A 24,249-nucleotide genomic window follows, 5' to 3' on the forward strand; every position below is an offset into this window, starting at 1 on the left:
AAAGACCAGATGTGGGGGCAACCCCACATGCCTGACCTTTAACCAGCTCCCATTTCCCACCTCTCGGGAGCTGTTCCCCTTTTTCCCTTCCCCCTCCCTTCACTCCTCACATTAAAAATTGGCCTTGTGCCTAATTTGCTCGGTGGGGGAGCAAATAAATACCATCTGTTCCGACAGATGCTGCAAGCTATGACTAGCTATGACTAGCTATGACTAGCAAAGACCAGATGTGGGGCCAACCCCACATGCCTGACCATTAACCAGCTCCCATTTTCCACCTCTCGGGAGCTGGTCCCCTTTTTCCCTTCCCCCTCCCTTCACTCCTCACATTAAAAATCGGCCTTGTGCCTAATTTGCTCGGTGGGGGAGCAAATAAATACCATCTGTTCCGGCAGATACTGCAAGCTATGACTAGCTATGACTAGCAAAGACCAGATGTGGGGGCAACCCCACATGCCTGACCTTTAACCAGCTCCCATTTCCCACCTCTCGGGAGCTGGTCCCCTTTTTCCCTTCCCCCTCCCTTCACTCCTCACATTAAAAATTGGCCTTGTGCCTAATTTGCTCGGTGGGGGAGCAAATAAATACCATCTGTTCTCCAGATGCTGCACTTCTATTTCTTGTTCTCTTTCGGTGGAGGAGAAATCCTTCACGACTGAGACAATTTTTATTTTTGTACCTTTTCTCCACGTTAAAAAACGACCCTGGTGTCTAACTCTGTCCCGTGGGGAGGCATAGTAAATAGGTACATATATTTTTAAAAATAATGATAAATAAATTACGTATATTATTTAATTGTTTTTTTTTTGTTTTTTTTTTAGATGAATAATTTTTATTATTTATCCATTTATTTATTGCAGCCTATTATCCTACCCAAACCCGGCCAGAGAATTAGTTCGCCAAAAACGTAGTGAGACAACAACAACTATGGAAGACAGTAATTACTGATGATACAGTTAAGAGGTTCCAGCGTTCTTATCCCATCGCAGTTAACCACTTGACGAAGGCCAGAGGAATAGTTTGCCGAAACGTCATAAGATAGAGGATAAAAGTTCGCAAGTAATTAAATGGATAAGTAATAAAGTTCTTATGTTCTAGAAGTTCCGCAAAATCTCGATTACTGTTAGAATTGTTACGTGCGTAAGAAAGAATCGCGTACATCCAAGGATATTCGTCGCTTTAGTCATCAGTATCTATATTTTTTAACATTAAACTAACAAACATATCTGTTTATACCAGGGGTTCTCAACCGGGGTCCACATGGACCCTAGGGGTCCATGGAATATTTCTGGAGGTCCACAGGCACAACATAACAAAACTTATCGTAATTATTATAGTTGTTGTAGAATACTTTATTTGCATTAAATTAGTTTTCATTTAAAAATAAAGCTTAATTATATACTATTTCTTTGATTATTAAAACCTCAAAATTTATATGAGTGAAAAATAGAAGATTGTCTTACGACCAATAGTTATGAAGAGGTCCGCCAAGATAAAAAGAAGGGAAAAGGGGTCCATGAGTAAAAAAAAGGTTGAGAACCACTGGTTTATACTTTGCGACATAAAAACATTATTCTTTTAAGTTTTTTTTTTTCTCTCGCCAAAATACACTATGCAATTGGAAGACAAATTATTGTTGGGGTTTCCTTCAAAAAAGTGAGAAAAAAAAGTCGTAAATTTCTCGACTGTAAATAAATTACATTAGCTTATATGTTAGATAACATTTTTTATATGGTAACCTACTTATCAGCCTAACTTTAACTGCGATATTTGTTGTCAGCATACCCGAAAAACTTCATTTATATCATTTGTTCTTGAATACACACGCTTTTTTTTTCGGCCTGATATTTATGTCTGTAATCGATGATATTACGCGTAAAAAACTCAGCAATGAAGTTGTATGGCGAATTCTTTCATTTCCCATACATGAACGAAATCCAGTTATTGTTCACTTAGCAGTAATCTAGAAAATGGACAACGAGTTTATTTTACGGCTTTACATGTGCAACAAATAGCTATAAATACACCGACTACAACATTAACGACTTTCTTCATACTATGTCAAACTAACGCGGTTGCAAAAACACTGCTCTATTTTCAATAAAAAATAATGAAGCAGAGGGAATATGGTGAAGAAAAAGGTGATTATACATGAATGGATAGTCTGGTGGAAAATAAAAAATCCAATGAAGAAGTATGTCGTAGTTTGCTTGAAGCATTGTATGAGAATAAAAGGTATTTTTTTAGAAGGCTAAAACAATGCAGGAATGTACAGTCGTTGTGTGAAGATAAATAAATAAATACATGAATAATAAATGATTCAATATATTTTTATATATAATATATTCAAAAAGTATCGCAAAACAAAAACAAATAACATCTATATATATGATATACATATAATATTTTTTCCTTTTTATTTATAATAAATAAAAAAGAAAAAAATTGAATTATTTTTTATTCATATATCTATTTATTCATCTTCACAACGACTGTACATTCCTGCATGGTTCTAGCATTCTAAAAAATACCATATATATATATATATATATATATATATATATATATATATATATATATATATATATATATATATATATATACTCGAGTCTTGGACTTCCGGTTCTTTGACTGTCATGGCTCTTGTGTGCTGCGACGTTGTTTGGCTGTGGAATTTATTATATACATTCTCTCACATTCTGAAAATCCTATCATAAGTTGCTCGCTTGGTTAGTATTGCTGGATGGCATCGTCCTTTCGAGTTGAAACTCCTACTTGTGAGACGTCGGCTTGGGGTTATTAGCTGGTTGGATGACCGCGTCCCTTGTCGATACGAGGTAGGTTCATTTCACAGTCGGATTTCGGCGCGGTTTGCTTGATCTGTGTTGGTTAATAGAATTCTTGTGTGCAGGGCGTTTGCTCAGTTGGTAGAGTGCTTGCCTTGCATGCAAGAGGCTCGGGTTTCGAATCCTGAGTTCGGATGTGTCTAACTGATGAGCCCAAATGAGGGCGAAACTCGAGTCTTGGACTTCCGGTTCTTTGACTGTCATGGCTCTTGTGAGCTGCGACGTTGTTTGGCTGTGGAATTTATTATATATATATATATATATATATAGAGAGAGAGAGAGAGAGAGAGTGAGAGTATGTGTGTATATATATATATATATATATATATATATATATATATATATATATGTATGTACAGGGTGGCCACAAAGTCACGCACCAATGTTAATATTTATTTGTAAAGAACTTTGAATTTGAATAAATGTTACTACTATAACTTTTTTAACTTTTTAATTAACATTGGTGCGTGACTTTGTGGCCACCCTGTATATATATATATATATATATATATATATATATATATATATATATATATATGTATATATATATATATATATATATATATATATATATATATATATTAGTGCTTAATGGGACAATGGCAAAACTTTCGATACAATTACTGATTCATTACTTAATTTCCGACTCCGATCCTTTATAAATTTCTAAATATTTCACTATAGAATGGTTGTTTTTCCTCGATTACCGTAAAAACACAATGTTAAATGCGCATGTTTTCTCAAAGGTAAAAAACCACACTTGTGTCTGTGGGGGGTGAGGATCTATAGATTTTTGTTTTACTGTTAGTAATCAATATTTATTGTTTTATTATTACTACCAGCAGAGGAAATCAAATAAAACGGCCGGGTAGCTGAAACACTAATGTAACTTAACAGAAAGATACGGTAATAAAAAATAAAACGCATATTTGCTCTACAACAGTATTGAGCATTTTCTTCAGTTTTTATTAATTACCATTTCTATTATATATATATATATATATATATATATATATATATATATATATATATATATATATTGTCTCCTTGCAATGTTTTCATTGGTTGCGTGCATGCGTTGTTCGTCCTGTCGCCACGATTAGGTCGATTCACCTACTACTGTCACTAATAATACACCGCTGTACCGATCTGTCGCTCAGCTGTACTATCGCTGATAATTCACTGTCACTGTGCTCACTCGCCAACCGACCTTTCGCCTTGGCTCGCTGGCCAATACTGACTGCAGACTATTTATTTACTTAATTTCGTCTTTTATTTTTTATTTAGTCAATTTAAGAAGTTGGTAATAACTTTTTTATGGATTGTTGACAAACCAAAGCCTGGAAAAATCATGGATTACATAGGAAAATGCGAGCATGAAAAGAAATATGCTTAAGATTAAACTTAGAAAAGTAAAAGGACTAGTTTTTAAAGGTGGAAAAGAAATAAGCCAAGATATTCCAAAAAAATATAACTTTATAACTTAAAATATTGCAGCATTAAGAATTAAAAAAAAAAAATTAATTTAACATTATTATATATAAATCTGTAATGCTGCAATATTTAAGGTTATAAATTTATTATATTTTTTACTAGAATATCTTGTCTTTTTCTTTTCCCGTTTTAACAACTAGTTCTATTATTTTTCTAAGTTTAATCTTAACCATATTACTTTTCATTTTAGCATAATGTAATATACTGTTTGGTTTTGTTTTGTTAGCATAATGTAATATACTGTTTTGTTTTTAAATCCCCGAAACAGGGTTTCATGGTAAACAACTCATGATCCCTTAAAAAATAAATTATTAGTACTATAGTAAATTCGAGAGCGAGTTGAGTCAGTGATTGCAGGTGACTGAATGACTTACTGACTAGATGGTTTTCTAACAAATGATAAAAATATTTTTTATTTATTTTTTATTTACTTTTTTTGTATAGTTTTAAAGGTTAAAAACTTCAAAGACTATATATATATATATATATATATATATATATATATAATATGTACACACACAATAATATACCTCACGACAATACTACAGTTCATAACAATAGGTATACAGTCATACCGAGTTTTGTATATTAGATATACTAAGGAGTCACTGCTGATTAAGGCTCACAGAATACTTGATGGTTAAATGGGTATAAGGGATACGGCGAGACAACATCGTGATGACTAGTAATGATGACGGTGATTTGGCAGAATTTAATTATTACATTTCTTTACATTGGACTTGAAAATGACCGTGTTATAGTTAGTTAATAATATACCCCACGCAGCTCAGTGATATTGTATTCCACCAGCGGGCAGTTCTAGGAAAGAAACTTTGCTCATGGAAGTTTCGTTTAAATTTGATTAGGGAGAGAGACAGAGTATGAAGCTATTGAGAGTGGTTGTAGCTAGACGATAATTTCGACTGAGCTCCAATCTATTGTGTCCCTCTCGCCAATCTTTCACACAAAAAACACTCGTCTAGCCAAAATTACTATCAATAAATTCCCTCGCTCCCTATCGTTGCCTAAACCTAAACATGGATTCCATGAACAAAGTTTCTTTCCTAGAACTGCCCACCTGTGAAACATTGTTCCGCTGGTCGGCTTTACAGCTGACTACAATATCGTCGTCTTCAAGCCCAACGTAAACAAATTCTTATTGAACCGTCTTCGTAAATAATTTAATTATACCAAATTGCCACTACAAACGGTTATAACACTACTGTCCAAATGAATGCAATACACACATTAACTCTTATCCTCAAGCGGCCCCCATAATGTAAAAAAAATCATTTTAAAATAAAAAAAAAGATTCAATCAAAGCAATACATTCAGATGCTGATGTTATCACGCTAGTGTAAGAGTTTTAAAATAAATAATACAATGGGTTTTTTATCAAAAATATGTGTATACTACAAAGAGTTTCCGTTTTTTAAACTGAGCATCTGATAATGGAAGCATGCTCTCTGTTAGAGGTTCTCAACTAGGGATAATATTACCCCTATGGGGAAAATTATATAGTCAAAAAATTATATAGTTAAATAATTGAAGTACCTGATAATTTAAAAATAATTATTTCTTTTCAGATTATGTCATGTCTTTTCAAAAAACTCTATTCCAACCGAGAGATGGATAAATCTTTTGCCACTAAACTGTTAGAAATACCGGACTGGTCCTGTTGCACTTTTGTATTTTGTAAGTTAATATTTTAATATCCAAGTTTTGTTTCTCCATTACAGATTAAAGTTCGTGTTTTAATCAAGTGATATTAGCATTTATTGTACAATTATTTGATATCGCAATCAAAATGGAAGCAAAAAGAATTGAAATTGCTGCTCTACTGTGTGCGTCCCATAAAATAACATACATTACAAAGCTTCTTAATGCGAGTCGTATGACGGTGCATAGAGTTGCACGCCGTATAACCAACGCAGAAACCCTCAAAGGAAGACCCCGAGTTGTGAAGAGCAAGACGATCAAAAAGGCGTTCGAGAACAACCCATCCCTTAAAATGACACATCTCGCTAATATGAAGAGGATCTCGGTGTGCACTGTCAGGAGGGCTGTTAAATTAGAAGGTTGAAAAGAGCTTGAAAATGATAAGAAAATCCCTGTTGACGGTTGGGATAAAAAAAGAATCGCTTTGAACGCAGTAGAATTTTATCAACAACATAAAAGTCATGAAAACCGAATCATCATTTTTTTCGGACAAAAAAAAAAACCTTCACCGTCGATCCTGTCGTGAATAAACAGAATGACAAAGTAGTGTCCTTCAGTCAAGATGTCTCTGAAGTGCGCAATGTCAAAACACCCGGCGTCGGTTATGATGTTTGGAGTTGTTTCTTCAAATGGTGAGAAGATGCCTCCAGTGCGGTTCCCTACTGGATACCGGCTTACCGCCCGTGACTATAAACATATCCTCAAGACAAAACTTCTTCCTTGGATCAAGAAGGTCGTCAAAAAGTCCAATTATGTCTTCCAACAAGATGGGGCACCATCGCACACCGCCCAGATTGTTCAGGACTGGTTGAAGGAAAACGTCAATTTTTGGTTGAAGGATTTTTGTCCCTGGCAATCACCAGATTTGAATCCATTGGACTACAGCATCTGGACGCATGTTGCGAGCAAGGCATGTAAGTGTCGTCACAGTAGCGTAGAAAACTTGAGGTTAAAATGGCTAAAATTAACACTTTTGTGCTTATTAAAAAAAAAACTGATGCCTTGGATTTTTATAAAATTGTCTGAAAAGTTGTAACTGATTTCTATATAATTTTGTTTGTCTATACTTCACGATAACTCTTGGGTGTGCCCCAATGGTTCTTTTAGGGCTAATAAAAACACTCCATTTTTGGGACTATTTTACCATATTTTTCCCAAATCTTCTGTATATGTCTATTTAGCAGTTTTCCATGGTGCTGAACTCAAATTTAAATATGTTAAGGCCTTGAGGACTTTGGGGGCTAAATGGGGGGGCAAATAATGGACTTAGTCATTTCTTTTTTTGCATGGTGCAGAACTCAAATTGACATATGTTAAAGCTTAAATCTGCACCGTTTGTTTATTTTTACCAGGATTTGACGTCGCCTGGGATTAAATGGGGGGGGAGCAAACGCTGAACTTAGTCATTTTTTTATGCCTCTTTCACTGTGAACTCACGGGGGACCATGCATGCTTCACTTGTTTGTAATGCAAATTAACTTCATAATTTTCGATTTACAAAAGTTTTGATTTTCTTTATTTTTGTGATACGAATGCATAATAGTATTTTTATACAAAGCCTAAAAATCATAAACAATAAAAAGGGTTCTTTTAACGGTCTTGTTTTTCTGTCACTTTATGATGGATATGAATTTTTGTATGGAAGTAGGGGGTAAACGGAGAAATAATGCCGAGGGATCAATGATGGAGGAAATATTGAAAATGGTTGCTTTATGTCTTGAGAAGAAATATGTCTATCTCTCTCCGGCAATGAATCGGGGTTAATACCTTTACAAATTGTATGTACTCACAACGATTTTTTTTTTAGCATCACACGATTTTTAAATTTTAGCAGTTGATGGGGGGGGTCGTACGGAGTCTGTCTAGGGCAGTTGTACTCATAATGGACCTCGAACAGAAATGTTATTTCAAAGTTAGTATTTAATCGCCTTCCACAAAATGGAAGATGTAACACAAGGTCAAAGATTGAAAATAGGTGCGCGTGCACTTTGGTCCACAACATGCTCGGGAGTACCTGTGAGTATCCACCTGTAGGGGCGCCACAGAAGATTAGAAATAAATTAACCCCTTCTCAATAATAGAAGGTAAAACTTGGAAGCACAGAACTACATTCGAGTCTGATAGAAGCAAGGTTATCAACTCAAAAATAGTCCAGATGTAACAGAGCGCGTATGGGCGCGTGTGAGAAAAGCAGCATCAGCCGTTAAAGCATGTATGCAAATTAGCAAGTGTGCATGAGTTTGCATCACAAGGAAAAAGAAAAAAAAGAAAAAAAGCACACCACGTGGTCGAAAAGAGAAGCAATTTGCAACCGGGCAAGATGGACGTGTGAATACAAAGGTTAGAAAGCGCTGGCTGTCGCCAGCATCAAGTAGCGGGGAGACAGAGATTTATTTAAAAAGCACATGTATGTTCGAAAAGACTTTGAAAAAAATAATGAAATGCGTTGTTTTTGAAGAACTACTAGTAAATGCACTTTATTTGCATTTTTAAAAATGCCAAGTTAGATTTTTGCTTCTTTTCTTCTTTTATTTGTTTGTTCCTTTGCGGCGGTGCCGGACAGCGCGTGGGTCTGAGAGGTTTGAACTGTAATGACACAGTTAAAAGGAAACTGCCACGTTACACGGACATAGTCGAAGTGATCGGCGAAGACGTATCCTTAGTAACACTAACTCAGGTCGAAAGTTTATAATAATTCACCAGGAAAGTGAGTTTAGTAATAGAAAAAATAAAGTGACATCATAAATATCCAGAGCGTACACTGTCTTCTAGCTTCTCCAAAATGAATTCCAAATTGGTCACGCTGTCCACATTTGGGATTCGGACGAATCCACGAGAACTTTGACGATGAAATATCAACGATGCGCTTGCCCACAAGCCTATTCCAACGGATGTCTCTGTAAACCTCTGTAATTTTAGTAACTGGTTAGCAACAGGCGGTGCAAATCAGTTAAACTTCTCTCCCCAGTGTGATAGCTCTTCGAAAAAAAAAAAAAATAATAATAACAATAATATATATATATATATATATATATATATATATATATATATATATATATATATATATATATATATAGGGCGTTCACCATAAAGCAATCCCCAATAGGTAAAGAAATTACCTGCACAAAAGAGGCAGTTTGGTGTCGACCTTATTTCCCATAATGCAATGGACGGGCGTGTCACGTTACAACACGATTAAAACAAAAAGAAAAAACAGAAATGGACGTCGATAAACGATAATATTTCCTTTCATGTAACCCGACACTCTCCTGTTGCAACTGGATATATATATATATATATATATATATATATATATATATATATATATATATATATATATATATACATACACATACTCTCTCTCTCTCTTTCTCTCTCTCTCTCTCTATATATATATATATATATATACAGATATATATATATGTGTGTGTGTGTGTGTGTGTGTGTGTGTGTGTGTGTATGTGTGTGTGTGTGTGTGTGTGTGTGTGTGCATATTCTATTTTAGTTTACAGATCAGTAATGATTAGCAGTCCATTTACACAGGAATGTTTCAAACAGGTGCCCTCTCATTGCAACGCACTAAATTGACAGTGAAATCTTAAATATTATTGTTGTTGTTGTTGTTGCTGCTGTTGTTATAATTATTGCTGCTGCAAGTACTACTACTCATAATAATAATAATATTTAGCAAGTTATAGTTATCTTCATTACTAATATTTATAGTATTTATACTATACTATATATAGTATTTATACTATACTATATATAGTATTTATACTATATATAGTATTTATACTATGTATATAGTATTTATACTATACTATATATTGTATTTATACTATACTATATATAGTATTTATAATATAGTATAGTATTTATACTATACTATATATAGTATTTATACTATACTATATATAGTATTTATAATATTTACCAAGTTATAGTTATTTTCATTACTAACAATAAACAATATCCTCCTGAATGTGTAGATTTAATGAATTTCTATCGTAAAAAAACAAAAACAAAATCAACCATACACAAACTCCCTCTCTCTCTCTCTCTCTCTCTCTCTCTCTCTCTATATATATATATATATATATATATATATATATATATATATATATGCATATATATATATATGTATATATATGCATGTACATGTATACATATACACATATACATATATACAGTAAGTAACTTAAATGTAATTTGAACTGAAGCATATAAAAGCATCCAGATTTTAAACGAAGTGCCTGAAGACGACTGAAGAAAATCAGTTGAAAGTACTTACCAAAAAATACACAATAAAAAATAACAGGTGGACGAAAACGACTATGGGACTTCTCACACAAATTTGACCACGATATTGGAATGACCGTAAAAAAAATGGAGAAATTACAAAAAAGACGATTAAGCAGAAACACTTTGTACTGTTCAACAAGGTCTGTTTATATATACATATATACGCACACACACACACATATATATACACACATATATATACACACGCACACACATACATATATATACTGTGTCAATCGCTTTATTGCAGATTAGTAAAATATCAATATTTCACTAAATATACATCACAACAAAATGAAAATTATATCATCAAACGACTCCTTTAAGGTTAGTTATTTCCAAAAATTTTATTCAAATTCATGCGATATTCACGAAGTTATGACATTTTATTCTTTGTCGAAGAATTTCCACTGTCCATCGCTTTATTGCAGGTCTCTTAAAATGTTGTTTTAGGGCGAAATACAATGTCTTATCTTGCGAACTTGACTTCTTATTATATTTTTCTATCAAAGAATAATAAACCAAAGAAGAGAGATATAACATATGAAAAATATTTGGTATCAAGTCTCCGCTTGCTGTTATTTCAAATCATTTGAAACCATAGCAGCAAGTTTTAGTCTCCCCTCCATCAAGGCCAGAAATTTTGAAAAAATATAAGATATTTTATAATTAATAATGCAAAACTAGGAAACAAATCACTATGATTGAAATATTGGCAAAGGTGCTATATCTTGCCGCCCACAAAAAATCTTTAAATTACCGCTATAGTAGGTTTCCGAGGGTAATGAAAACGAAAATAACTGTTATAATCCCAGGAAACGAGTAGTTTCCAAGATATGAAGAAATTATAATGTTGAAAAGTGGGGGATCACTTTTCTATATTAATTTAACGTAAAATGGACAACTACTTTATAGCCACCTATTGGAGGCGTCTGTTATTTTTTAGAGGTGGTATTTATTTGATAATTGTGACCTGGGAGACCAAAACAAAACCTACTTTAAAAACTTGTTTTCTATAGGTGTCGGGTGTGCTGAAAACGAATATCACATTAAAATTTTCTGCTAATAAGTATTTGTCCGGGTATTAAGCAAGGTAGTTATCTATGTTTATAAGTGGTGGCCATTGTTGTACGCACATTTTTGCTTAATACACGGAAAAAAAATACTTATTTGCAGAAAATTTAAATGCGATATTCGTTTTTAGCACACCCGAAAACCTATTGAAAACAAGTTTTTAGGCTAGTTGGTTTACCAGGCCACAATAAACACCATTTCTAGAGAAAATAACAGACCCCCCCCCCGCAAAAAAGCGTGGCCATAAAGTGGGTGTTTATTTTACGTTAAATTACTATAGAAAAGCGATATCCCACTTTTTGAAACAATAATGTGCGATTTTAACGGCAAATGTCACATAGCTCAGTACACACTTCAGGTCATTAGCTTTTCAACTAGTATTCATTTGTTAAATTTTGATCAATATTCAACGAGATTTCGAACTTATAAAATTTCCGAAAAAGGTATATATATATATATATATATATATATATATATATATATATATATATATATATATATATATATATATATATATATATACAAGCATAGGTGCCCGGGTGTTTGGAGGTATGTGTTGAGCAAAAAAAGGAAAAACAAAGTGGTATTAGGAAGACAGAGGCGAGCCCGTACTGCAACGGAGGAAAAGAACGGGGAAAAACGTGACGTCTTTCCTGTTACGACCACCGCCAAACCGGAAGTGGCGTAGGTTTACATTAAGGCTAGACAATCGAAAAGAGGGGAAGACTTTCGAAAATATCGGTGAAAAAAGCGACACCTCCCTGTAGAAAAGTGCCATGTTGAGGGTGAAGATATTAATGTTTTTAGCCAATTTTTCGGTATTTGTCGTCTGAAAGGTCGAGCTTCAAAACGATACTGATCTTGTGAAAATCCGCCGCCTCTGTCGAAAGTTTTAGGCAGACATGCAAACATACATACATACATACATTTATATATTGGTAGCTCAAATTTTCGACTCAAACCGATTAAAAAGCTTGCCCTATCTCTGAATACCCTTTATGTAAAATTTCAAATGTTTAGACCAGAAATTGTCTGAATAATTTGGTAGAGACCGTAGAGGTCATTTTTGTTTAACTTTAACCCTATTATGACGCCTTAACATTTATTGTTTTGGGCTCAAATCAAGGTATTAAGTTAGATCTATATCCAAGGAACTTATATCTAAAATTTCAAGTGTCTAGTCCCAAAATTGGCGGGGGAGTTTGGTAGAGTTTTCAAATGTCAAATCGTTGAACTTTGACCACTTAACAGCCGAATTTCTGGCCAAAAACGGATTACAAAGATTTTCCCAAACCTCAGTACCCTGTATATCAAATTTCGCGTCTGTAGAATTAAAATTGACAGAGTTATTACGGTGGAAAATGTACACAGACACAGACACGTTCACTTATATATATATATATATATATATATATATATATATATATATATATATATATATATATATATATATATATATATATATATATATATATGATGTGTCCTGGCACGTAGTTTCGGTTTTTCTGCTTCGGTTATCTCCCCTGCATTTGTATATATAGTGTAATGGCAGGCAGCTTTAGTTTTGTTGTCTCCCATCTGGCCTTGCCAGGCCACTAATATATAATGGAATAATTGTGCTGTAGTCTAGATTAAATATTTGGAATTCATTGTGATTTTATTTTCCGTTGCTTTTAGTTAAACTACGTTTTTCTGAACACATTTTTTACAATGATTTTTTTTTTTACTTATCTCCACGAACGATTATAAGTGTTTTCTTTCTTTTATTATCTCTGTTAAGACATTACTCGTCATTTTTTATGGGTTTTAAATTTCTTGTTTATATGCGACATTGCCGCTCTATGAGAGGCTTCGTCCGTCGGGCGAACACTTCTTCATCGTTAAACGCGTAAGCTGAGTGGAGGTGTGTTATTTTACTTCGATAAATACGTAGCAAATAAAAAAAATAAAAACGCCCTGTTCATCAGTCGAGTTAAGGTTGAGTTTTGTAATAACAGTTTGTAATAACAGTTCCATTTGTTACGCTTAAGTTTGGAATAGGATTTTCATTAGTCGGTCATGCTTAAGTCTGAAATAGCATTTACATCGCGAGATGCGTAGATTCAATGAATATCTTATTTGAGATTATCTCGGTCTTTCTCGCTTGTCTTAAGTTTGGAAGCGTATTTTCAGCACTAAACGTGCAGATTGAAAGGATGCATTTTATTCGAATTAAGGTTGGTTGGTTGGTTGTTTTGGTTTTTTACGGCATATCAACCCTTTTCAGGTTATTTAATGTCGAATTCAGTGATTTTGAAGAAAAATTTTTTAATAGAATATATATTTTTTCCAGTCAGTTTCTATTTAACCCATAGTTAGGTCCCTAACATGTACAACCACTCCGGGTCAGAGTGGACCTGAGAGGAAAGGGTGGCTGCACACTCACCAAAGCCCGCAAGCTGTGGCCTCACCATCGAATTAAGTGTAAGATTATATCGCTTCGAGCCAAAATAGAATTTCTCAAGTCCTGTTTGGACAATTATGTCGCCCCTGGATACATTTCTAGGCGTATTGTCCAAATTAAAGCTAGGAATAATATTAACTTGGAACGTGCTTTTATCAAGGATGAACGTGTGAATTTTGAGCGCATCCTTGTTTCAACTGTTGCTAAATATCGCCGTTTATGGTCGGTTGCGTGCTCAAACCTTTCCTTTTTTTGATAGATTGCGTATTTCGAAATGTTTATCAACTAGCGATAATTTCTGTAGCAATAAAGTTTGTTCTAACGACCAGAGACGGCGTGTTGCTCTTATTCGCGCCAAGCATTGTTCAGGGATTGAAGTTGACCGTCAAAAATTCAACTTCTCTTGTGCTTTTTTCTATTTTATTTATCTCTATCATTTATTTATCTATTATATCGGTGTGTTCCTTCCTTATAGGTTCCCAAGTGGCTGAACCTATCTTTTGCAAATTTCACACGGAAGTATTTTATATTTCTGGCAGTGTTCTTAGATATGTTTTGTGCAGAAATTCATCTGACGAGTATCGAAAATCGAAAAAATCCGATCTTAAAATTAGTTATTCTTCTTTCTTATAGATAAAGAAAATAATTTTTACAGGGAATATTTTTCGTTACACCGGTGTAACGTAGGCTATAAAATTCTATTTTATCTATAAGATTAGAAAGACTATTTTTAAGATCGTCAATCCTAAATATCAGCTGGCATGATATTGTAAACAAACACAGAGGGAATTTGATGAACGACAGTGTCATTATTTTTATTTATTTATTTATTTTATTTATTTATTGATTTTTTTTATTTATTTATTTTGCGAATAAGTCGACGGGGAAAAGTATTCCTCGTAATATATAGTAATCAATAGAGGATTGATTCTATGATAATATATCCGCAATATGCATAAATTAAAATATCATGTACGTATTGTACGACCGGGCAACACCGGGCGTCCAGCTAGTTTTAAATATATTACATTTGATGCGACGGGCTGCTTTAGTCATGTTTTCTGACCCACTTTTCGAAATCAGAACGTTCCTTTGTCGCTGAAAAAATAAGGAGTGTTCTGTCTGATTTAGCTTCTATATACAGGAACAATATCCCAACAGTTTTAAAGTGTGGCCTTATACGTAGAATAGCGAGAATGTTATATATCTTGATTTGTTTTCTTGGTCGGGCCAAGTATGTCTAAGTACCAACCGTATAGCCTTATTTAAAGCGGGCAATTAAAAAATGTCATCTTTGGATGGGTAGATAGATAGATAGATAAATACACAGAGAGAGAGAGAGAGAGAGAAGAAGAAGAAGAAGGGGGTCCTTCATTTAATTGAGACGGACACTTGTAAATATCTACTAACAACATGCTTTTGTGCATATCATCATAATCATCATCATCATCATCAACATCATCTTGTGGATATAATTGTATTGCATCATCATCATCATCATCAACATCATCTTGTGGATATAATTGTATTGCATTATCATCATCATCATCAACAACAACTTGTGCATATAATTGTATTCCATCATCATCATCATCATCATCAATTTTACACCCGTTTTATATGCTGACATGTACTGGACTACTTCTTGAAATTAACTTCAAAACTAAACTATCTCTGGCCAGGTCTTGATTTATCCCCCGCCCCAGTACATCGTTTTACACTTCCTACATTATTACTCTTGACCTTTCTCTGTTGAATGACCCTGCCTCTTCAACTGTTCTTCATCCATTAACCCCCCCCCCCCAATTCTCATTCCATTCTTTCGATTTGGTCATAGCATGGAAACCAACCGTTTTTACACACATGTCTCTATACTCTTCGAATTTAATCTAAGCAAATCTAAGCCCGACTTTAAAACTCACATCACGTACCCATCGTGCCATGCTCGTATCAACGCATGTTCTCAACTGTCACTGGCCATTTTTCACTTCTATATATTATCTCAACGCGTATGCATAATAGACCCTTCCTGTGATCGACATTGGTAATGCTCTAATGGTTAGTTAATAGTAAAAGTTCTAGGAACTTACTCCATCCACTTCTAATTCTTGCTATTAAAACGAAGACAATAATATTTGTTCTGTTTCTATTTCATTATCTATATGTTTGAATACGGTCGAATCCACAAGGCTAGGAATAAAGAAAGTAATCCACAAATTGAAATATATGACTTGCACAGATTTTCAACTTGTGTCTTCGAAAGAAGGACTATTAAAGTGGGTGTGGTATTTGACCGCTTAACTAACGCATCATCAGGTAACTAGTTTTATTAGCAACACTAATGAAAAGTAATGTTTATCTGTATGTTCCGTCTGCCTGCTTCCCACTGGACTACAACTTGGATGTCTTCAAGTCCAACGTTAACAAATTCCTAATGAACCGCCCCCTTAAGTAAACACTTCATCAAATCTCCACACTAACGTAATGTACTTGCAATAACCCTTATCCCTGAGTGGCTTCCGGGCCTTGATAAGTGGTGATCACTGTGTAAAAAAAAAAAGATATTGTTGTGGCCTGGAAAGGTCACTAAGACAGACTCGAACACGGATATAGTTTAGAAAAGGTATTTGTATTTGCAACAAGACAGAGTGTATAGAGAACAAGAGTTGTAGTACTTAGCGCCAATATGGCATGACATGAGTAACAATATTTTCCAGCCTCCCACTGAGGGGGATATATGTATAATACAAGGTTGGAAAGTGGAATGAATAAGCTAGATTCACTAAACGAGGAGAACTTCGGCCTTAGTAGAACGAATGCCTTCTACGCTTCCAGTTATATTTCGTTCATCGAGTTTTAGAACTCTGGATCTCTGATGAGCTGGCGGATCTGAAGACCGTCGAAGGTGCCAGCTTTCAACTTCTCTATGGTCAATCCCGCAAAAGCCTGGTACAAGTAAGTGAAGCAGTCACCGTCCTTGTCCAGAGCCTTGGTGAACTGTTTGAGCTGAGTTTGACGTGCAGCGATGGGAAGAGTATTCTCTCTCCGCCCACCAGAGAGTTATTCTTCCTCATTTTCCATCAAAAACTAGATTTTGAGATAACGCCATTTTGAGTATCTTTTCTTGATAATTTGAGGTCAGAAAGCATTGGTCTTGTACAACCTTTTTCCAAATATTTAATCCAGACTAAAGCACAATTATCCTATTATATATAATTCCTTATCTGAGTAGTCCCGTCGTTTTGTAATACCCAAAAGCCGGAGGGGAGAAGGACTCGAAACATTTACCTCCGTCCTACAGCTAAAAGATCACCAAAATGGTCCAGTTTCAACCGGACTGATTGTCGAGGTCGAGACCTCGACTTGTGTACTACGAGTGACGTCATTTTCGATATATTTATACTGTTTGGAAGAGTTCATATATTATGCTTGGGTGAGTACTGGCAACAGGTATGTGTAGATATTTATATATATTTATATGCAGAATTTATTCCTAAACTAATTAACCGGTCATTATGAAATTTGGATCACAACTGCTAGGTGTAAGAGGCTGAAATGTAGCATTATCTTTAGTTTCATGCGAACGGATTAAGTGCAAAAGAGATTATAGCCCTTAATGAAAATTTAGATAACTTCTATTTTAGTGAAATTTTAACAATAGGTATTAGACATCAAATAATAAATATTCATCAAAGTTCATTTTCTTTTAAGTGTTCTAAAGGTTTTTGAAGGGACATTATATGGACACAGACTCCAATTTGAAAAAATTAATAAATTTTTACGTAAGGTTAAAAATTAAGTAAAATAAAACTTTCCAAGTCAAAGCCGTAAGACCTACATGTTTTGACAGTGACGCTATGTTATATAGTTGTGGAACACGAGAAATTATCTGTTATTTATCTGTCTGTCGATCTATCTACATATCTATGTGTATCTATTTCGATCTATCTATCTATTTATCTAACTAGCTAGGTAAACAAGAGATGAGATGTGAAGTTATGTTTTGATAAAAGTTGTCAAAACATATTGAGGTGTAAAATGGACAAGTTGTACTAGAAGCTCTAAAAATAGCTGAGCGGAAGGACGTGTTTGTTGTTATGTGTTCAGGTTGGCTGAACAGAGAGTCAAGTTGGAATTTGAACGTCGAGAAGAGCGGATGGGTTAACGATTGTCTCCACCCACCCTCCTTGGAAGGGAGCTGACGTGTCTCAAAATTGGAGACTAGAATCAACCATCCAAGTAAAGGTACTTACTTTCCATTCTTCTGCGATCGACACCGGGAAAGTGAATACAAAATATATAAAACCAAACATCGTCTTGGAGTTGAAATACATTCGTCTACAGGTTCTAGCTTCCATCCAAGAACAGATAATTCCAGTTGGACCAAAAGACCAACGACGCAGTTGAAAAGGTTTTTTTTTTTATATAGGCATCACCACATTATCAAGGCCAAGAGGCCACTCAAGGATAAGGGTTAAAGAGTGTACAGTAGAAATTGGACAATATAGTAATCATTAGTAATGAAAATTTGGTAAATTTGATAACTTATATGGAACGGCTCATCAAGAACTTATTTACGTTAGACTTGAACACAACCATATTGTAGTCAGCCGGAAAGCAGGAAAACGGAAGACAATTCCACAGGCGTGCAGTTCTAAGAAAGAAGCTTTGTTCATGGAATCTACGTTTAGGTTTAGGCACAGATAAAGAGTGGGGGAAATTATTGATAGTGTTTACAGCTAGACGAGTGTTTCTTGTGAAAGTTTGGCGAGGGGGGACCATAGATTGAAGCTCAGTCGAACACGTTCCATGAAAATAACGATACATCAGAGACAAACTCGCAACATCTCTTCTGTGAGATAGAGGTTGCAAGGAAGAGAAAAGGACATCCCCTACGAGGCTACGAAGTCTATTTTGAACTCTATCAAGGCAGGCCAAGTCCTTTCTAGCAGCTCCTGCCCAGATGTGGCAACAGTATTCCATCCTTGGACGTACCTGGCTCTTATATAGATAGAGAATAGCATCAGCAGTGAGATATCTACCGGATCGATAAAAAGATCCCACTATTTTCCAGCGGCCTTGGCAACAGGTTTAAAGTTGAAAAGGTATGTCGAAATACATGTATGTGTTTATGTTATGTTTGACACACACACACGCAACACATTTAGACGATCACGAAACATAAATAGACTGCAACACGATAACTTAGGGTTCAGATAGTGAAGAACCCCACAATAGTACGACGTATGTATGAACGCCACCCCACAACGTAACAGATAAAGAGAAAGGAAGCCTCTGCTCTACCGTGGCGAAGGGTATTCTCTTTTTTTTTTTTTTTCTAGTCACATGAGAGAGAAGTGGCGTTTTGGGGTAGCTGCTTCTTTCTCCTCCATGATGTAAGACGGTGGGGATAGTTTTATACGTGTTCGTGTGAGCTCTGAAGTAATAATGAAATCCCAAAGAGATCTTTTAGAGCCGAAATGCGTTTGCTTTATTTCTTCATTAATAACGTTTCCGAAAGTTGTTGTTGATAAAAAAAAAAAAAGATTTCTGCAATAACGAGGAGAACATCGAAACTTCGGTTTCCACATCACTGCTGTCACTACATATATTCGACCAGTTGATTCAGTCGACGCCTTTACTTCTTTATCGGTGATTTGGTGAAATAGAAAATATCCACTTGATCATGGCCGCTATATCTGGAATCTGAAATTGAAAACCGGTATTAATCCACCCCTAAATTCCAAATGACTTTAGGCCGCATAGCTTCTGCCCAAATTTTTATTCTTATCAAAGTTTCTTTTATAACAGTTTTAATTCATATTTTATTAATAATCATTTATTAGTAGTTATAATTAATAATGTAAATATTTTTAAAATATGTTTTTTTAATATTTTCAAAATAAGAAAATAATTCCAATCATGCAAAAAGTTTTATTTGATGACTTGTTCGAAAAATATTTTCAAAATTAAACGCAAACAGAATCCTTTTACAAAAACAGTTTTATTATTATAATTTGTTTGTAAGAAAATTGTTTAAAATAAATTATGATTTGCAAAAAAATATTTGGTCAAAAATATAATTGTGGATTTATTGGGATTTATTTACTTTATTATGCAATTTCCGATATCATACACGGCAGCCATTATAAAATGGACACTTTCTATTTTATCTGTATTTTCAGTAAAGTCCAATGGTTACGAGTTCAATGTTTGTAACCGAGTCAGGATGGCGTTTATTCTTCTTGTCATTAACATAATTATTTCTAATCAAAATTATTCGACATGGCATTTTACCTTCACCACATTTTACAAGAATGCTCCACATATTCGCGTATGTGAATATATGAACAAAAAACGTAAAAAGCAACGTGTGGACATGGCTCAAAAACTTGACCTGATTGAGCAAAATCAGTATGATTTTTTGATTCAGCGTATCAGATTCGTTCTAAATCAGCTGAAAAATAAACGCAGACAAGAAATTTATCGCTGAATAGTGCAATACATAATACAAGATGGCCATGCGTTCCTCATTTTCCATCACAGGCTGGATTTGGAGTTAACGCCATTTTGAGTATGTTTGCTTGATAATTTGAAGTAAGAAAGCATTGGTCTCGTGCAACAAAAATAAACCTCTGTTACAACCTTTAATCTTGCACGATAATATACTTATTTCGTGACGGCTTTTATATCCGACAGATACAAAATTATATATAATACGAAATCGCCACTTGTTCTTCATTGTTCATTACAGATTTAATTTGGAGTTAACGCCATTTTGTGTATGTTTTCTTGAAATTTTAAAGTCAAAAAGCATTGGCCCGCCCAGCAGTTGGTTGGTTGGTTGTTTGTTTTGTTTTACTGCATATCAACCATTTTCAGGTTATTTAATGCTGAATCTGGTGATTTTGAAGAACGATTTTTTAATATAGTAGCATTTGTTTTTTAAGTCGTATTCTATTTAACCCATAGTTGAGACCCTAACAGGTACTACCACTCCGGGTCAGAGTGGACCTGGGAGCAATGGCAATTAAAGGGTGGCTCCACACTTACCATCGGATATAGTTTATGGTTATATCCAGGACCCCGCCCAGCAGTGACGTGCAGATAACTTTTTCAGGGCAGGTGCTTAAGTGATAAAACGGCAAAATTATCGTAATAGTGGGGCGCTGACCTATAATACATTCCTCTGAAAAGGGCACTTTTAAAACAGGAGTAAAAGGGGCAGGGGCTTGGGCACTCCTAGCACCCTTTTATCTGCATCGTCCCTGTCGTGCAACAAATATAAAACCCTATATTACAGTCTTTGATTCTGCACGATTCAACCGCTAATGATCAACATGTTTGTTTACGTCAGCTTGTTCGGTACAGGTAAGGAATTGGCCAGGATTAGGTTTAACTTGCCATCCTTAACGTAATGGTTTTTGACCTGATGATTTCTCGTTAGCTAATATCCTGTGCAACAAGAAGTCCCTGAGTTTCAGTCTGTACGGCAACGCTACGTATTCTCCGATCTTAAGCGACATCCGGTTTTGAAATTTGTCGGAAGTAAACGGTGTTACATAATCCGGAGAGCGTGCTATATTACGCCCCATTACCTATGTAAACATTCAGTCATTTTGTTTTCTATTTATTTAATTCATTTTACATTATATTGATGTTTTATCTTAAATATCAAGCATCACTTCGTCAAAATCTATATATCTATGAAAGTAAAAATGTGTGTGTGTGTGTGTGTGTGTGTGTGTGTGTGTGTGTGTGTGTGTGTGTGCGTTTCCCTACCAAATAACTCTTCAGTTTTCAGTCTAGAGAGTCGAGATTTGTCATAAGGGGTATTGAAATTTGGGAAAATCTTCGGCTGGAAATTTGATTGTCAACGAGTCAAAGTTCAACGATTTGGCCTTTGAAAACTTTACGAAACTCCTCCGCCAATTTTGGGTTTTAACACTTGAAATTTTAAATGTAGGTTATTTGGACATGGATCAAACATTTTAATTTGATTTGAGCCCAAAACAATAAATGTTAAGGGGGTCAAAATTGGAGTCAAAGTTAAAAAAAAATTGACCTCTGTGGTCTCTACCAAATTACTCAGCCAATTTCTGGTCTAATATGTGAGCCGTCAAAGGGTAAAAGTTCAAAATATTTTACTTTTGCTGTGTCTAGCAAACTACTCAGCCAATTTTTGATCTAAAAATGTAAAGTTTATACAGAACAGGTATTCAAACATGCGGCAAGTATTTTAATCAGATTTAACCTTTGCAAATTCTACCAAATTTCTCCGCCAATTTTGGGTCTAAACACTTGAAATTTTAGATGTAGGTTCCTTGGACATGGATCAAACTCTACAATTTGATTGATCCCAAAACAATAAATATTAAGTGGTCAAAGTTTAACAAAATTTGACCTCTGCGGTCTCTACTAAATTACTCAGCCAATTTCTGGTCTAAACATTTGAATTTTTACATTAAAGGATATTCAAACATAGGGCAAGCTTTACAATCAGTTTTTGGCGTAAATTCTGGCTGCTAAGAGGTCGAAGTTCAAAAGATTAGACTTTTGCGGTCTCTAGCAAACTATTCAGCCAATTTGGGGTCTAAACATTTTAAATTTTACATAAAGTGTATTTAGACATACCGCAGCTTTTTAATCAGTTTTGGGGCGAAATTTTTTGGCTGCCAAGATGTCAAAGTTGAAAGAGTTGCTCTTTGCAGACTCTACCAAACTCCTCCGCCAATTTTGGGTCTAAACACTTGAAATTTTAGATGTAGGTCACCTGGACATGAGTCAAACTATATATATATATATATATATATATATATATATATATATATATATATATATATATATATATATATATATACTTCAGCACATAAAATTATGAACAATACATAAGGCTCGAGCAAAGCCGGGCTGAACTGCTGGTATATATATATATATATATATATATATATATATATATATATATATATATATATATATATATATATATATATATATATTAGTGTATTTAGGCAGTATTCCTTCATTCAGGCAAACATTATTAAAAACAACAGAGATACCTTGCTTAACGATTCTTGTTTTCATCTTTTTCGATCTTTCGTAAGATTTTTTTACCTTCAAGGGAGAAGGTACTTACAAATGTTCCATGGTTTACACGAGCGCTTTCGATTCTTTCTTGAATCATCATCAGGTGGAGATAAAATATTAAAATAGAAGTGAAATATATAGTTACGAATGATAAAAAGAGTCAATGAAAAGTCGATTAAAATATACATTTACGAGTGATAAACAACTCGATTAAAAATTAGGATGATAAAAGGCAATGTTAGTAAAACCAGTCGTATAATGTGCTGAAATGTTTAGCATAACCATTATACGACTAGTTTTACTCCCCTCCAAAAAAGTAAATTGTCAGATTTTGAGGTTCGTTTTGTTTATAAAATTGTTAGGTGAAAGTACATAATGGTCTTATAAAATTAATTAAATTTATCGTTATTTTATATTTCAAATGTAATCCTCCCAAAAAAACAAATTGTACTTTTCATGTTTTACCCCGCCACTCGATCGCCAGACTTGAAAAATCAACTTAAATTTATATAGAAAAGTGATCCTTCACTCTAAAATGTAAATTTTCCTTTCTTTTTTTTTTTTTTTTTTCAAAATTTCTTCTTTTATATTATTTATAAATGGTGTTTAAAACGTATTAGGCTAAAAAAAAAGAAAAGAAGTAGGGTCACGTCGTAAAAATTTACCTATTTTTTAAATTATAAAGTTAAGTTTGTAATCGATGAGATTAACGTGAAAAAAAGAAAGAAAATTGTGAAATTTAGAGGGTGCAGTAGATCTTTATATTTTTTTAGGTGTTGAACGACGCTGAGTCACATCGTAAAAATTTACCGATTTCTGTATTAGTCGTTTAAAGAATAATTAGAACAAACAAATTAAACACTCGGAAGTTTCTAGGGGCAAATAATTCTAAAAATGTTTTTTTAAAAAATCGATGTTGGAATAATAATTCCAAATAAATCAAATTAAATATGTTATCAATATAATTATTGTTTAATATTTATTAAATAGCCATTTTAAATAGAACACTTAAAACAATTCTCTCGCTAGAAACATTAATTAAGATATCACTATTTAATAAAATCGATTTTTCTTAATGTAATATGCAAATGATATGATCTCTTAATTGTATATTTTGCAAGAATCATAATATATATAGAAATAAATGAAAGAGTAAATTAATTAAACTTTTGTATATATTAATCAAATTGTAACAAACAAACAGACAGGAATACGAATTTATATATATATCGATATATAGGTACACCGAGTCGTACAAACTTCCAGGTTAGAATCTGGGGGCGC

The 24,249-nt window shown here is 34.1% G+C and overlaps 2 protein-coding genes across 7 annotated transcripts in view; one reads left to right on the forward strand and one right to left on the reverse strand.

The window, feature by feature from the left end:
* Positions 1–24,249, reverse strand: part of LOC145254801 (uncharacterized) — a 456,223-nt gene that overhangs the window by 329,042 nt on the left and 102,932 nt on the right. The gene's annotated exons all lie outside the window — the stretch shown is intronic.
* LOC145254511 (uncharacterized) overlaps positions 6,622–24,249 on the forward strand; it is an 82,384-nt gene continuing 64,756 nt past the window's right edge. The window contains exon 1 of the mRNA XM_080113038.1: positions 6,622–6,973. Within this exon, the coding sequence (XP_079969164.1) occupies positions 6,622–6,973 (352 nt within the window). The remainder of the gene's footprint in view (positions 6,974–24,249) is intronic.

The sequence above is a fragment of the Euprymna scolopes genome, chromosome 30, assembly GCF_053919585.1.
Source record: "Euprymna scolopes isolate OS-2025 chromosome 30, ASM5391958v1, whole genome shotgun sequence".
Classification (NCBI taxonomy): domain Eukaryota; kingdom Metazoa; phylum Mollusca; class Cephalopoda; order Sepiida; family Sepiolidae; genus Euprymna; species Euprymna scolopes.